The sequence below is a fragment of the Schistocerca gregaria genome, chromosome 3 (assembly GCF_023897955.1).
Source record: "Schistocerca gregaria isolate iqSchGreg1 chromosome 3, iqSchGreg1.2, whole genome shotgun sequence".
Lineage (NCBI taxonomy): Eukaryota > Metazoa > Arthropoda > Insecta > Orthoptera > Acrididae > Schistocerca > Schistocerca gregaria.
The window spans coordinates 855,479,634-855,496,993 of NC_064922.1; the positions used below are offsets into that span (position 1 = coordinate 855,479,634).

General features: G+C 39.8%; 1 protein-coding gene across 1 annotated transcript in view; it reads left to right on the plus strand.

Moving 5' to 3' along the window:
* Window positions 1-17,360, plus strand: part of LOC126356050 (purine nucleoside phosphorylase-like) — a 104,075-nt gene that overhangs the window by 79,670 nt on the left and 7,045 nt on the right. Inside the window, exon 5 of the mRNA XM_050006732.1 lies at window positions 14,006-14,196. Coding sequence (XP_049862689.1) covers window positions 14,006-14,196 — 191 coding nt within the window. The remainder of the gene's footprint in view (window positions 1-14,005; window positions 14,197-17,360) is intronic.

Genomic DNA, 17,360 nt, shown 5'->3' on the forward strand with positions numbered 1-17,360 from the left:
ATAGTAAGTGAATATGGAATATGGGTAATAAACGAAAGAGGAAGCTGCCTGTATTCTACAGAGCATTGAACAGAGCATAACTTAATCATAGCGAACACTTAGTTCAAGAATCAAAAAAGAAGGTTGTATACATGGAAGAGGCCTGGAGATACTCGAAGGATTCAGATAGATTATATAATGGTAAGACAGAGATTTAGGAACCAAGTATTAAATTGTAAGACATTTACAGGGACAGATGTGGACTCTGACCACAATCTATTGGTTATGAACTGTAGATTAAAACTGAAGAAACTGCAAAAAGGTGGGAATTTAAGGAGATGGGATCTGGATAAACTGACAGAACGATTGCTAGGAATGGGGGAAGAAATACAGTAGAAAAATAATGGGTAGCTTTAAGAGACCTTTGGAGAAAAGAGGAGCACTTGTATGAATACCAAGAGCTCAGATGGAAACCCAGTTCTAAGCAAAGAAGAGAAAGCAGAAAGGTGGAAGGAGTATATAGAGCATCTGTACAAGGTTGATGTACTTGTGGACAATATTACGGAAATGGAAGAGGCTGTAGATGAAGGTGAAATGGGAGATATGATACTGTGTGAAGAGTTTGACAGAGCACTGAAAGACCTAAGCCGAAACAAGGCCCTGGGAGTAGACAACATTCCATTAGAACTACTGATAGCCTTGGGACAGCTAGCCCTGACAAAACTCTACCATCTGGTGAGCAAGATGTATGAGACAGGTGATATACCCTCAGATTTCAAGAAGAATATAATAATTCAAATCCCAAAGAAAGCAGGTGTTGACAGATGTGAAAATTACCAAACTATCAGTTTAATAAGCCACAGCTGCAAAATACTAACACGAATTCTTTACAGAATTGGAAAAACTGGTAGACACTGACCTCAGGGAAGTTCAGTTTGGATCCTGTAGAAATGTTGGAACACATGAGGCAATACTGACCCTTCAAATTCTGAAGGTGGCAGGCGTAAAATACAGGTAGCAAAAGGCTATTTACAATTTGTACAGAAACCAGAGTCGAGGGGCATGAAATGGAAGCAGTGGTTGGGAAAGGAGTGAGACAGTGTTGTAGCCTATCCCCAATGTTATTCAATATGTATATTGAGCAAGCAGCAAAGGAAACAAAAGAACAATTGGAGTAGGAATTAAAATCCATAGAGAAGAAATAAAAACTTTGAGGTTCGCCGATGACATTGTAATTCTGTCAGAGACAGCAAAGGACCTGGAAGAGCAGCTGAACGGAATGGACAGTGTCTTGAAGGGAGGATATAAGATGAGCATCAACAAAAGCAAAACGAGGATAATGGAATGTATTGAATTAAATCGGTTGATGCTGAGGGTATTAGATTAGGAAATGAGACATTTAAAGTAGAGAATGAGTTTTGCTATTTGTGGAGCAAAGTAACTGATGTTGGTCTAAGTAGAGAGGACATAAAATGTAGACTGGCAATGGCCAGGAAAGCATTTCTGAAGAAGTGAAATTTGTTAACATCGAGTATAGATTTAAGTGTCAGGAAGTCGTTTCTAAAGTATTTATATGGAATGTGGCCATGTATAGAAGTGAAACGAGGATGATAAATAGTTTGGACATAAAGAGAATAGAAGCTTTCAAAATGTGGTGCTACAGAAGAATGCTGAAGATTAGATAGGTAGGTCACATAACTAATGAGGAGGTATTGAATAGAATTAGGGAGAAGAGAAATTTGTAGCACACCTTGAGTAGAAGAAGAGATCGGTTGGTACGACATGTTCTGAAGCCTCAAGGGATCACCAATTTAGTACTGGAGGGCAGTGTGGAGGGTAAAAATTGTAGAGGGAGACCAAGAGATGATTATACTAAGCAGATTCAGAAGGATGTAGGTTGCAGTAGGTACTGGGAGATGAAGAAGCTTGCACAGGATAGAGTAGCATGGAGTGCTGCATCAAACCAGTCTCAGGACTGAAGACCACAACAACAACAACCAATGATATGACAACATCCTATGGGCCAGAGTATGGAATGTCAGAAGTCTGAATGTGATAGGGGAGGTAGAAAATCTGAAAAGTGAGATGCAGAAGTTCAGTCTAGATATAATGGGGATGAGTGATGTAAAATGGAAAGAAGATAAGAATTTTGGGACTTGGTGTTTGTGTTATTGTTTCATCTCATTGTCATCAATGCACAAGTCACTGAAGAGATGGCCAATAGAAAGATGTGCACCAGGCAGCCAAACATACAGGGTCTCCCAGCCAATAATGCCAAATGATTGTTTCATTACATGAATTGTAATGCCAATTTATCCTGCCTATCCAATTCTGTACCACAACCTGTGCAGTTAACATTCTCACCTTGTCCTTTATGAATGAGAAGTTTTGCACTAATTTACTTTGAACTTGCATTTCTCCTTGAAAACAAAACCATTTATTGTATTGATAGCTGCTGCAAGCACTGGTATCAACAGTGTATTAGGGGGTTACATATGAAACAATATGCACAAAAAGCAATGCTGCTGCAGCAATTGAATATCAAAGTTCAAACACATCACATTTGATCACACCAATTACTTGAAGTTGAAGTTCGTCACAACACAGTTTCTTGAGAGAATGAAATGTTATGCAACGTTTCTCAGTTAACACAGTAACTGAAATAATGGAAGGAACATTTGTTTAATATTCTCAAAGAAAACATCCTTGTAGTTCAGATATGCATCCTTGATAAGATGAACATCTGGGACATTTTACTGTTTTGGGACACTAGGAAAAATTGCCAGAAACAGTTTCCAGATTCTAGAAAGCAGAAAACTGGTCCCAGAAAAATGAAGATGAATGGAAGTCTTAAAGATGAGTTTAGTGTGTCCTTACAAATAACTTCACTGTGTAAACTTAATGCAAATTACAGAATAAGAAAAAGCTCAAACTCTGTAAAAAAGGGAACATTGGAGGAAAACTACAATTTTTTTGTTGACGTTAACTTTTTATGCAAGCTATAGCTGTCAGTCATCACATATCCAAAAAGCAGAAATAGTTATTTTTGCTGGTGGTGTAAGTATTGTAAAGGAGAAACTCCAACACTTAAAATTCAAATAAAACAATGGAAAGTCCTGGATGGAGCAACAACAATATACTAAAGATAGACTGCTACTCACCATAAGGAGGAGGCATTCAGTTGCAGATGGGAACAATGCTAGAAATATTTCGGCAATGCTTTTCCTCAGAAGTAGAAAGCTCACACATACTAATACAGGCATAACTGAAGCACATATGGCTACTGTCTCTGGGTGACAAGACCTGACTGTGACTGCATCAGATTTGAACAGCAATTTAGTTGGAGTGGATAGTGGGGACAAAGAAGAGGAATGGGGTGGGTGAAGGGGTATGGCAGAGTAGTGGTGAAAGGGGGAGGAAGATGCTCATGCCACCTGTTGGAGTGTTCAGGGATATGATTGGGACAGGGTAGGGTTCCTACATGCATTATCGTGAGGCCATGGGGGAGGGGGAGAGCAGTATGGAGAAAGGGTTAGGGAAGAAGTAGAAAAGGGGGGGGGATTACTAGGGAGGTGCTCTGAAGGGAGAGAAGGTGTGTGTAGTACAGGAGAGGGAGCAGGGAAGGGGGTAGGCAGGTGGAGGACAAGGACTAATGAAGGTTGTGAGAAGAGAGTTGTGGGAACTATATCTGAAAGCTGAAATATTTCTAGCATTGTTCCTGTCTGCAACTCATCACTTCCTCTATGTGGTGAGTAGCAATCTCTCCTTTGCATATTGTTGAAAATTTAAATAAAATGTTCTTGAAAATTATTTACTGATTTTCTGCAAATGGACTGTGACTGAACTTGGACAAAACACAATACATGTAATTCTGTACTGAACAGTCCCTGACCATGCCAATATAAATAATTTAAGAAGGTAAACCAATAAATGAAACAAGATATTCTAAGCTTCTATGTGCTTGTACTGACAAAAGTTAGAATTGGAAGTCATATGTTACAGATCTTCTAAAATGACTAATCCCTGCAATTTTTGTGTTATGGGTAATAGCTGATTTTGGAGATAAAAATGTCAAAAACTGGGCTTACCTTTTGTGCCTCCTTTCAGAAATGTGTTATTACATTATTTCTGGGGCAAATGACCATTGAGAAAGGAAGTGTTTTTGCATAGAAGTGTCTAATGATGATAATGTATTATGTCCATTTTAGAATCTATTGTAGATATCTCTTTAAACAATTGGGCATGTGGATACAGCATTGCAGTAGGCCTACATTTATTCCCTTATGAAGTTTGTTCTCAAGAATAAGACTGAATTTAAAAACCACAGTTACATTCATAGATATACCAATTAGGTTAGGTTAGATTTACCTTTGTTTCATACATCCAGAGTAAGGTGTTCCTCCAGGATGTAGAACATATCATGAAACAGATATACAAAGTACATATTTACAAAAAAATGTGGTAATGTTCCTTCCATGGATCCTAAGTCAAATGAGCCTGGTGGATGTGGAAAAGTCTAAAAAATTTTAACACTTTTCATTTAAGTGATATAAATTGTCAGAAAGTGCATATACATATAACACACTGAGGTGTATATGATGATTGTTATTCCATTGCAGCCATGCATCACTTAAAAGAATAACTTCCTTCTTCAGTGATGAGTTGCCCCAGAATATGATGTAATAACCCATTACTGAATAAAAGTACAAAAAGTAGGTAAAATTTTGGCATTTTCAGCTCCAAAATCATCTATTATCGATAACCCAAAAGTTGCAGAGCTTAGACATTTTAGAAGATATGTGGCATATGACTTCCAGTGCAGTTTTTGTTTTCAGTATAAGGACCTAAGAATTTAGAATACCTTGTTTCATTTATTGGTTTACTCTCTTAAATTATTTATATAAGCATGGTCAGACGTTGATCATAAAAGAACAGGGCAACCGAGAGCACCGGAAGACTGTATTTCTATCAAACTAAATAAATATATTAAAAACAAAGATTCCAAGACTTACCAAGCGGGAAAGCGCCGGCAGACAGGCACATGAACAAAACACACAAACACACACACAGAATTACGAGCTTTCGCAACTGGCAGTTGCTTCGTCAGGAAAGAGGGAAGGAGAGGGAAAAATGAAAGGATGTGGGTTTTAAGGGAGAGGGTAAGGAGTCATTCCAATCCCGGGAGCGGAAAGACTTCCCTTAGGGGAAAAAAAAGGACAGGTGTACACTCGCACACACACACACACACATATCCATCCGCACATACACAGACACAAGCAGCAAATATATTGAAAACAAAGATTCCAAGACTTACCAAGCGGGAATGCGCCGGTAGACAGGCACAATAAAAAAACACACAAACACACACACAAAATTTCGAGCTTTCGCAACTGGCGGTTGCTTCGTCAGGAATGAGGGAAGGAGAAGGCAAGATGAAAGGATGTGGGTTTTAAGGGAGAGGGTAAGGAGTCATTCCAATCCTGGGAGCGGAAAGACTTACCTTAGGGGGAAAAAAAGGATAGGTATATACTCACACACACACACACACACACACACATATCCATCCATACATATACAGACACAAGCAGACATATTTAAAGGCAAAGAGTTTGGGCAGAGATGTCAGTCGAAGCAGAAGTGCAGAGGCAAAGATGATGTTGAATGACAGGTGAGGTATGAGCGGCAGCAACTTGAAATTTGTGGAGATTGAGGCCTGGTGGATAACGAGAAGAGAGGATATATTGAAGGGTAAGTTCCCATCTCCGGAGTTCGGATAGGTTGGTGTTGGTGGGAAGTATCAAGATAACCCGGACAGTGTAACACTGTGCCAAGATGTGCTGACTGTGCACCAAGGCATGTTTAGCCACAGGGTGATCCTCATTACCAACAAACACTGTCTGCCTATGTCCATTCATGTGAATGGACAGTTTGTTGCTGGTCATTCCCACATAGAAAGTGTCACAGTGTAGGCAGGTCAGTTGGTAAATCACGTGGGTGCTTTCACACCTTCTGGGTTACAAGACTGGAGTAGGTGGTGGTGGGAGGGTACATGGGACAGGTTTTACACCGGGGGCAGTTACAAGGGTAGGAGCCAGAGGGTAGGGAAGGTGGTTTGGGGATTTCATAGGGATGAACCAAGAGGTTACGAAGGTTAGGTGGACAGCAGAAAGACACTCTTGGTGGGGTGGGGAGGATTTCATGAAGGGTGGATCTCATTTCGGGGCAGGACTTTAGGAAGTTGTATCTCTGCTGGAGAGCCACATACAGAGTCTGATCCAGTCCCAGGAAGTATCCTGTCACAAGTGGGGCACTTTTGGGGTACTTCTGTCAGAGGTTCTGGGTTTGAGGGTATGAGGAAGTGGCTCTGGTTATTTCCTTCTGTACCAGGTCGGGAGGGTAGTTGCGGGATGCGAAAGCAATTTTCAGGTTGTTGGTGTAATGGTTTTGGGATTCAGGGCTGGAGCAGATTCGTTTGCCACGAAGGCCTAGACTGTAGGGAAGCGACCATTTGATATGGAATGGGTGGCAGCTGTCATAATGGAGGTACTGTTGCTTCTTGGTGGGTTTGATGTGGACGGATGTGTGAAGCTGGCCATTGGACAGATGGAGGTCAACGTCAAGGAAAGTGGCATGGGACTTGGAGTAGGACCAGGTGAATCTGATGGAACCAAAGGAGTTGAGGTTGGAGAGGAAATTCTGTAGTTGTTCTTCACTGTGAGTCCAGATCATGAAGATGTCATCAATAAATCTGTACCAAACTTTGGGTTGGCAGGCTTGGGTAAACGAGAAGGCTTCCTCTAAGCGACCCATAAATAGGTTGGCATACGAGGGGCCATCCTGGTACCCATGGCTGTTTCCTTTAATTGTTGGTATGTCTGGCCTTCAAAAGTGAAGAAGTTGTGGGTCAGGATGAAGCTGGCTAAGGTGATGAGGAAAGATGTTTTAGGTAGGGTGGCAGGTGATCGGCGTGAAAGGAAGTGCTCCATTGCAGCGAGGCCCTGGATGTGCGGGATATTTGTGTATATGGAAGTGGCATCAATGGTTACTAGGATGGTTTCCGGGGGTAACAGACTGGGTAAGTATTCCAGACGTTCGAGAAAGTGGTTGGTGTCTTTGATGAAGGATGGGAGACTGCATGTAATGGGTTGAAGATGTTGATCTACGTAGGCAGAGAAACCATTACACCATCAACCTGAAAACAGCTTTTGCATCCCGCAACTACCCTCCCAACCTGGTACAGAAGTAAATAACCAGAGCCACTTCCTCATCCCCTCAAACCCAGAACCTCTTATAGAAGAACCCCAAAAGTGCCTCACTTGTGACAGGATACTTCCCGGGACTGGATCAGACTCTGAATGTGGCTCTCCAGCTGGGATACGACTTCCTAAAGTCCTGCCCCGAAATGAGATCCACCCTTCATGAAATCCTCCCCACTCCACCAAGAGTGTCTTTCCGCCATCCACCTAACCTTCGTAACCTCTTGGTTCATCCCTATGAAATCCCCCAACCACCTTCCCTACCCTCTGGCTCCTACCCTTGTAACCACCCCCAGTGTAAAACCTGTCCTATGCACCCTCCCACCACCACCTACTCCAGTCCTGTAACCCGGAATGTGTACACGATCAAAGGCAGAGCCACGTGTGAAAGCACCCACGTGATTTACCAACTGACCTGCCTACACCGTGACACTTTCTATGTGGGAATGAGCAGCAACAAACTGTCCATTCGCATGAATGGACACAGGCAGACAGTGTTTGTTGGTAATGAGGATCACCCTGTGGCTAAACATGCCTTGGTGCACAGCCAGCACATCTTGGCACAGTGTTACACTGTCCGGGTTATCTGGATACTTCCCACCAACACCAACCTATCCAAACTCCGGAGATGAGAACTTGCCCTTCAATATATCCTCTCTTCTCATTATCCACCAGGCCTCAATCTCCACAAATTTCAAGTTGCTGCCACTCATACCTCACCTGTCATTCAAAATCATCTTTGCTTCTGCACTTCCGCCTCGATTGACATCTCTGCCCAAACTCTTTGCCTTTAAATATGTCTGCTTGTGTCTGTATATGTATGGATGGATATGTGTGTGTGTGCGTGTGTGTGTATGCGAGTATATACCTATCCTTTTTTTCCCCCTAAGGTAAGTCTTTCTACTCCCGGGATTGGAATGACTCCTTACCCTCTCCCTTAAAACCCACATCCTTTCATCTTTCCTTCTCCTTCCCTCTTTCCTGACGAAGCAACCGCTGGTTGCGAAAGCTCGAAATTTTGTGTGTGTGTTTGTGTGTTTTTTTAGTGTGCCTGTCTACCAGCGCTTTCCCGCTTGGTAAGTCTTGGAATCTTTGTTTTTAATATATTTTTTCCATGTGGAAGTTTCTTTCTATTTTATTTACAAACTCAATGAATAGTTTGTTAACAAGAAGTCAGAAGTAGAAAACACTTTTTAAGTGCTGTAAAGAAAATAGGACGCAGCTGTTCATTAGAAAATGCAAGGAATTATATGGAAGAAGCAATGCCTATGCAATTTGATAAAATTGAAATCCAACCCACGTCTTCTATTAAAATTAAGAAAATAATACAGGGTGTACATGAAGTCTGGGATCACTTTAAATTATTTATTGCACAAGAACCAAACATTGTAAATATATCATACATATGCCATTTTGAAGAGAAACCCTGAAATTTTTTTTCATGTATACCGCCACAGCATAGTTTGGTAATTTGCTGATAGTCAGTGCTAGTCGCAAACATAGCAGCTGTGCTACAGAAATGGACAGCAGTTTCATGAAATGGCCTCCCCGATCATCAGATCTCACTCCGTGTGAATTTTTTCTGTGGGGACACATTAAAGATCTGGTTTATGTTCCACCTCTACCACGTGATGTAGCAGAGCTCTGCGAGACAATGCAGCAAGCAACTGCCATAGTCGACAATGCCATGCTAGAAAGGGTATGGCAGGGATTTGTTTACCATATTGACATCTGCCCGGTCACTCATGGTTCACATATTGAATGCTTGTAAGAACATCTTTCAGAGTTTCTCTTCAAAATGTGATGTGTATCACATCTGTACAATGTTTAGTTCTTGTGCAATAAATAATTGAAAGTGTTCCCAGACTTTATGTACACCCTGGGGTAATTCATCATTAAGGAAAAAAGTACTCATTGCACAAAAGTATGTAATCAGAATAATAGCTGGAGCCCACCCAAGATCACCTTGCAGACACTTATTTAAGGAACTTAGGATATTCACAGTACCTTCGCAATACATATATTCACTCATGAAATTTGTTATTAATAACCTATTCCAATTCAAAAATTGCATAGCTACAACACTATTCTGCGTTAACTCTGACTCTAGCACAGAAAGGGGTGAATTATGCTGCCACAAAAATCTTTGGTCATTTGCCAAATAGCATTAAAAGTCTGACAGAAAACCCACCATCATTTCAAAACAAATTAAAGGAATTTCTGAATGACAGCTCCTTATGATCAGTAGATGATTTTTTTTATTTGAAGTAGTACAAAAAATGTGTAAAGACATGTTCCACATCATTATGAAATGTTGTATTCATAATTAATGTATGTATGTACTGTGCTTTGTCTACCGGTAAGTTCAGTGACAGTCCATTTGCAGAAAATCAGAAATTAATTTTCAAGAAAGTTTTGTTTAAATTTTCAACAATACAGAAAAGACAGATTGCTACTCACCCCACAGAGTAAGTGCAGACAGGAACAATGTTAGAAATATCTCAGCTTTTGGACAAAGTCCTGCCTCAGAAGTATAACGCTCTCTCTCTGTGTCTGTCTCTGTCTCTCTCTCTCTCACACACACACATACACACAAAAGCACAATTCAAACACAAAATAGTACTATCTTTGCGCACCAAAGCCTGATTGCGATTGCATCAGACATGAGCAGAAATGCAGGTGGGGTGGGTAGTGGGGGCAAACAAAATGTGTGGGGCAAGGAAAGAGGATATAGCAGGGAAGAGATAAAGAAAAATGCTAGTGCTGTGTGTGGTAGTGTGCAGGGATGTGATGGGGACATGGTAAGACTGCTAGGTGCAGCATCAGGAAGCTGTGCTCTGGAGAGGAGGGGGGCAGAGGGGGTGGGGGAAGTTGGTAAGGGAGAGGACAGAATTAGACAAGGGGAAATGACTATGTAGGTTTACAACACTTATTTGAATTTATCACATTACTGCACTGAAAACGGGCAGATATCAGATTTTACATAACACTCGCCTTATTTCAGATTATACAAGTCATTTGGTTCTACTAAGAAATTTGTCATGGCATAGGAGGAGTTGGCCACCAATAAATTTCTTAGACTCTTCCTGAGACTGGTTTGATGCAGCTCTCCATGCTACTCTATCCTGTGCAAGCTTGTTCATTCCCCAGTACCTACTGCAGCCTACATCATTCTGAATCTGCTTAGTGTATTCATCTCTTGGTCTGCCTCTACGATTTTTACCCTCCACGCTGCCCTCCAATACTAAATTGGTGATCCCTTGATGCCTCAGAACATGTACTACCAACATATCCCTTCTTCTGGTCAAGCTGTACCACAAACTTCTCTTCTCCCCAATCCTATTCAATACTTCCTCATTAGTTATGTGATCTACCCATCTAATCTTCAGCATTCTTCTGTAGCACCACTTTTCGAAAGCTTCTATTCTCTTCTTGTCTAAACTATTTATTGTCCATGTTTCACTTCCATACATGGCTACACTCCATACAAATACTTTCAGAAAAGACTTCCTGACACTTAATCTATACTTGATGTTAACAAATTTCTCTTTTTCAGAAATGCTTTCCTTGCCATTGCCTGTCTACATTTTATATCCTCTCTACTTCAACCATCATCAGTTATTTTGCTCCACAAATAACAAAACTCCTTTACTACTTGAAGCGTCTCATTTCCTAATCTAATTCCCTCAGCATCACCCGACTTAATTCGACTACATTCCATTATCTTCGTTTTGCTTTTGTTGATGTTCATCTTATGCCATCCTTTCAAGACACTATTCATTCCATTCAACTGCTCTTTCAAGTCCTTTGTTGTCTCTGACAGAATTACAATGTCATCGGTGAACCTCAAAGTTTTTATTTCTTCTCCATGGATTTTAATACCTACTCCGAATTTTTCTTTTGTTTCCTTCACTGCTTGCTCAATACAGAGATTGAATTTCCTATAATGGATGTGTACATGTGAAATGATTTCTGCATCTATTACATTTATATTCTGCAAATCACTGTGAAGAGCATGGCAGTGGGCACATTATTTTGTACTGGTTATTAGGGCTTTTTCCATTCCATTCACGTATGGAGTGCAGGAAGAATGACTGTTTAAATGCCTCTGTCCATACCATAGTTAATCTAATCTTGTTCTCATGATAGCAATATATAAGGGGTTGTAGCACATTTCTAGAGTCATCATTTAAAGTCAGTACTTGAAACTTTGTAAGTAAGCTTTTTGGGATACTTTTCATCCATCTTCAAGAGTCTGTCAGTTCTTTTCCTTCAGCATCTTTGCGGCACTCTCCCATGAGTCAAATAAAACTCTGATCATTCATGCCAACATCCACTGTATATGTTCAACATCTGCTGTTAGTCCTATTTGGTTTGGGTTTGGTATACTGGAGCAATATTCTAGGATGGGTCACACAAGTGTTTTGTTCAATACCTCCTTTGTAGACTGATTGCATTTCCCCAATATTCTACCAGTAAAGCAAAGTCTGCCACCTATTTTATATGTGGCTGAGCCTATGTGGTCGTTCTGTTTCACTGTTACACCAAACTGTTTGTGTGAGTTGACAGATTCTAGCTATGAATCATTGATACTGTAGTCATAGAATACCATGTTTTTTGTTCTCTGAAGTCCACAATCGTAGAGGGAGACCGAGAGATGAGTACACTAAGCAGATTCAAAAGGATGTAGGTTGCAGTAGGTACTGGGAGATGAAGCAGCTTGCACAGGATAGAGTAGCATGGAGAGCTGCATCAAACCAGTCCCAGGACTGAAGACAACAACAACAACAACAAGTCCACAATTTTACATTTCTGAACATTTTATTAAGATTAGGCTGAATACTTGAGCAGTTTTCTCTAACAGTACTTCATTATAAAAGTACGAAGTTACTATTAATATTACTTACATACATTTCTTTACATGATGAATTAGTGAAACTGTGAACAATATTAAAAACTATCAGTCTGATGCAGTTATTGAGATAGATTCAATGAATTAGCCTTGTTTTTCTTTTCTCTTGTTAGCCACTTATAACTCATGTGAAAGACACTTAATTTACAGTAAACTGATAATACATGATCTGCCACAGATTTGTTACATGAAAAGCCATGGAGATGGGGCAGCTTATAAGCACGAAGCTCAACAGCTCTACCTAGCTGGTTTTGCAGTTACACTAGTGTCAGGTCATTGTAGTGTGGTTGTTAACACAAAAGGTATATTGGTTTGGGTGCGGACTCTGCCAGGTTTGCTAACATCATCAATACTCTAAGAGTCTTTGATATGTATGCCTTTTTCAGAATTAGCCTCATTTGTGACTCAGTAAAAATCATATGTTAAGCTGAGCAGTGAGTAACAGATATAAATAATAAAATTCATTTGGTGATAGGAATGGTTCTCTGAAAAAGCAGAGAATTTTTAAAGGTAGGAGATGAGGTACTGGCAGAAGTAAAGCTGTGAGGACAGGATGCGAGTCGTGCTTTGGTGACTCAAATGGAAGAGCACTTGCCCGCATAAGGCAAAGGTCCCGAGTTCGAGTCTCGGTCTGGCACAGTTTTAATCTGCCAGGAAGATTCAGGGAATTTTGCACAGTCATTTTAAATGTAGTTACTGCCCTGCTGACAAACACAAATTATGTGAAATGAAAGCAGCTGTCAAATGGTCAATGAGAGATTCTTTTAACAAATTTTAAACCAGTATTTTATCTGCAGGTTCTAAAAATAACCCCCAAAAATTTTGGTCGTATGTAAAATATATGAACGCATCAAATAATTCAATAACTTCCCTTGCTGACAGTACAGGTAATGTAAGGTATGATAAACAGAAGGCTGAAATTCTAAACCTAGCTTTCGAAAACTCGTTTACAATAGAGGACTGCAGCACAATTCCCCCTTTCAATTATCAAACAAACGCGAGGGTTTCTAACATAGTGGTTAGTGTATCTGGGATTGTAAAATAATTAAGATCCTCGAATGCCAGGAAGGCGTCTGGCCCAGACGGTATTCCCGTAAGAGTATATGTTGACTATGTTACAAATATAGCACCATTCTTATCCATCATCTATCAGAGATCATTGTAACAGCGGAACGTTCCATGGCACTGGAAGAAGGCCCAGGTCAAAGCAATCTATAAAAAGAGTACAAATCTGATGCACATAATTACTGGCCAGCTTCATTGACATCGATTTATTGTAGAATCACGGAACATATTTTGTGTTCAGACATAATGACCTGCTGTAAACTGTAAAGATGGCACATTAAGCTGCAGGCAGGCACAGTTAACAGATGTATACACATAAGCTTCCAACCACAGGCGTCATCAGAAAAAGAAAGAGAAGCACACACCATTCATTCACAGAGCAAGTGCACCTCATACACACATTACCACCAACTTTGACAACTCGGGCCAAAATGCTGATGGCCAATGGTATTCTGGTCCGAGCTCCTGGAGTTGATGGCCATGTATGTATGAGGTGTGCTTACATGTGTGAATGAATAGTGTGTGTTTCTCTTTCTTCTTCTGGTGTACTCTGTGGCTGAAACCTTATGTGTAAGTGTCTTTTAATTGTGCCTGTCTGCAACTTAATGTGTCATCTTTAGAGTAAATAGTAATATATCTTTTCCTACATTGTTGATATTGCAACCTGGAGTTTCTATTGTTTCATTTTACTAAAATTATAGAACTGACTCATTTCATAAAATACGTAGAGATTGCAATCCTCATCCATGGAATATGAAAATAATCAACAAACTAATTCTCTTTGTTCCAACAGGTTTGGACCTCGGTTCCCTGCCACTGTAAAATGTTATGACAGAGGAATAAGGAAAAAAGTCATGTCTATTGCCAAAGAGATGGGCATCACTGAGATCATCAAAGAAGGAGTATACACGGCACAAGGTGGTCCTGCATTTGAGACTGTTGCAGAAACACGCTGCCTCAAGGCACTGGGTACTGATGCAGTTGGTAAGAAGTGTGCTACAAATTTTATTTAGTTTCCAGATTTGTGCAAAGTATAAACGAAACATTTTTATTTCATTTAGAGATGTTCAGCCCTTGTAACCTACAGAGTAGTCCTCTTATCTACCTGTACACTTGTCTCCACGTATTTCCACATTGTTATGCAGATCTAGAAAATTTTCTTCTTCATGTCATCAGCAGTACCAGCATCCTTTCAGTACTTCATTGTGGAAGCAAGAAAAGTTTATGTATATTTATAGTCTCTATTGGTTGTTATAGAAAGAGAAGAAGAAGCAGATGAATGTGAGATGAGAGATAACACTCTGCTGTGAGAAGAATTTAACAGAGCACTTAAAGATCTAAGTTGAAAGACAGCACCTACAGTAAATCGCAATCTCTCTGCATGATTAAGATCCTGAGCCAGCCATGACAAAACTATTCTACATGCTATGCAAGATTTGAGACAGGTAGAGTACCCTCAGACATCAAGAAGAATGTAATAATTGCAATTCTATACAAGACAGGTGGTAACTGGTGTGAATATTTCCAAATCATTAGTTTAAAAAGTCATAGTTGCAAATTATTGACTCTAAATATCTGCAGAAGAATTGAAAAATTGGAAGAAGCCAATCTTGGGGAAGACGAGCTTGGGATCTGGGGAAATTTAAGCACACACAAGTCAGACCAACCCAATGACTGATTTTAGAAGACAAGTTGAAGAAAGGTAGCCCTAAATTTATAGGATTTGTAGATTTAGAGAAAGCTTTTGACAGTGTTGACTGCAATACACGTTTGAAAGTATGCAGGTAGCAGAGATGAGATGCAAGAAACAAAATGTTATCCACAGCTTATACAGAAAGCAGACTGCAGTTACAAGAGCCAAAGGGCAGAAAAAAAACAGTGGTTGAGAAGGGACTGAGACAGTGTTATAGTCTGTCACTGATGTTATTTGATGTGTACACTGATCAAGAAATGACGGAAAACAAGGAGAAATCATGAAAGAGAATTAAAGTTCAGGAAGAAGACTTTGTGGTTTGCCTCTTACATTGTAGGTCTGTCAGAGATGGTAAAAGAGTTGGAAGACCATTTAAACAGAACAGACACTCTCGAAAAGATGTTATGAGATGAACATCAATGAAAATAATAGAAGGGAAATGGACTGGATTAAATCAGATGATGAGGAAATCAGATTACAAAATGACATACTAAGATTAGTAGTTGGTTAGTTAACTGATGATGGCTGAAGTAGAGAGGATATAAAAATTCAGGCTGGGAATAGGAAAAAGAAATCTTTTCTGAAGGTACTTGTTTGAAATTTAGCCTAGTACGAAGTGAAATAACAAATAATATGGAATAATAAATAAAAAATAAATAAAATAAATATAAATAAATAAATAAAATAAATAAATAAAATAAAACATAAATAAAAAATAAATAAATAAAAATAAAATAAATAAAATAACAAATAACATGGAAAAGAAGAGAAAAGAAGCCTATGAAATGTGATGCTACAGAAGAATGCTGAAGATTGGTTGGTAGTTCAAATAACTAATGAGATGGCACTGAATTAAACTGGTGAGAAAAGACTTTCATGGCACAACTTGACTAAAACAAGGAATTGGCTGATGCCACACATCCTGAGCTGAGGCATCAAGGAATCATCAGTTTGTGGGAGGGGGGGGGGGGCAGGGGGGAGGGGGGGAGTTGTAAAGACAGAGCTAGGCTTGACTACAGTAAAGTAAAATGGATGTAGGTTTTGATAGTCATGCAGGGAATAAGGGGCTCATACAGAATAGATGAGCATGGAGAGCTGCATCTGATCAGTCTTCCAACTGGATATCACAACAATGGTGTGAGAGCTCTCAGATATTTCAGAAAATACATCTTCCATTGCTTTCACTGATTTCATTATTTATTTAGCCTGACATGATCAGTTTTGAGGCTGTAGCCCCAGTAGCAAATGCTGATAATCATCATACACTGATTAATCTTCTAAGGGGCCACAGAATATGTTAATGAAGGCCAAAATTACTTATGCTCAATGAAACCATACTGTACCATATTAACTTGCCCAGCAAGTGATGCACCAATTTTTTTTCTTAACCTAAAACAATGCTACGAATGCAAAACATTATGTGTGTATTTTGTGAAGTCTCCTGAGTGAGCATGCCAAGTTTCCATCACTTCCGACAGATAGCATAGCTGCAGGACAGTTTCAAAATGGTGTCTGTAGGTGATGTATGTTACAAGCAATGTGCCGTCATTGAATTTCTCACTGCAGAGAAAGAAACTGTGAGGAATATTCACAAAAGGTTGTGCAAAGGCTATGGAGCATCTGCTGTTGACAGAATTACAGTTAGTCATTGGGCACAAATGGTGAAGTTATCAGAAGGCAGTTTGGCAGAGCTCCACAATTTGCAGCAATCGAGGAGACCATCTGTGGGTGTGTCACACCTGATGTACCTAATCTGGCCCCCTCAGACTTCCACTTGCTTGGGCCATTAAATGATGTCATTTGTGGAAGATATTTAGGACTGATGAGGAGTTGATTTACACAGTAAAGCACTGGCTCCACTACCAGGACAAGGATTGGTACCAACAGGGCATACACGCCCTTGTTTCACACTGGAGGAAGACCATAGAATTGAGTGGAGATTACATGGAAAAATAGGGGGTGTAGATAAAACACCATTATTTCATATGTGTAATTCCCATTATGTTCAATGAAGAATTGTTGAACAAAAAAAAGTGTGGTGCATTACTTTCTGGGCAACCCTCGTAATATGCAAGAGATAGTTCACATAATTTTACTTACTTTTATTTTTTAATCTTTTTAGTGTGATCTGAAGCATTTGACATTTAATGTATTGACAATATATGATTTGGTTTCAGTAAGTGTGTGTAATTTTGGCCTCCATCTCTTTACAATTGTTAATGCAGTATGATACTGGTGACCATTTTATGATGAGGCCTTATCCTCTAAATTGTTTATGACAGAATAAATACATAAATATTTCCTGAAACGTTACTCATCAGCTGCTTATGTACTGGTTATTAGGGCTTTTTCTTGGAGTACCTCAGGACTCAAAACATTAACATTCCCATTCACTAATCATCAGTGCAGATGCCCTGGTGTGCCACTGCAGCTATATCTCATCTTTCAGGTACCT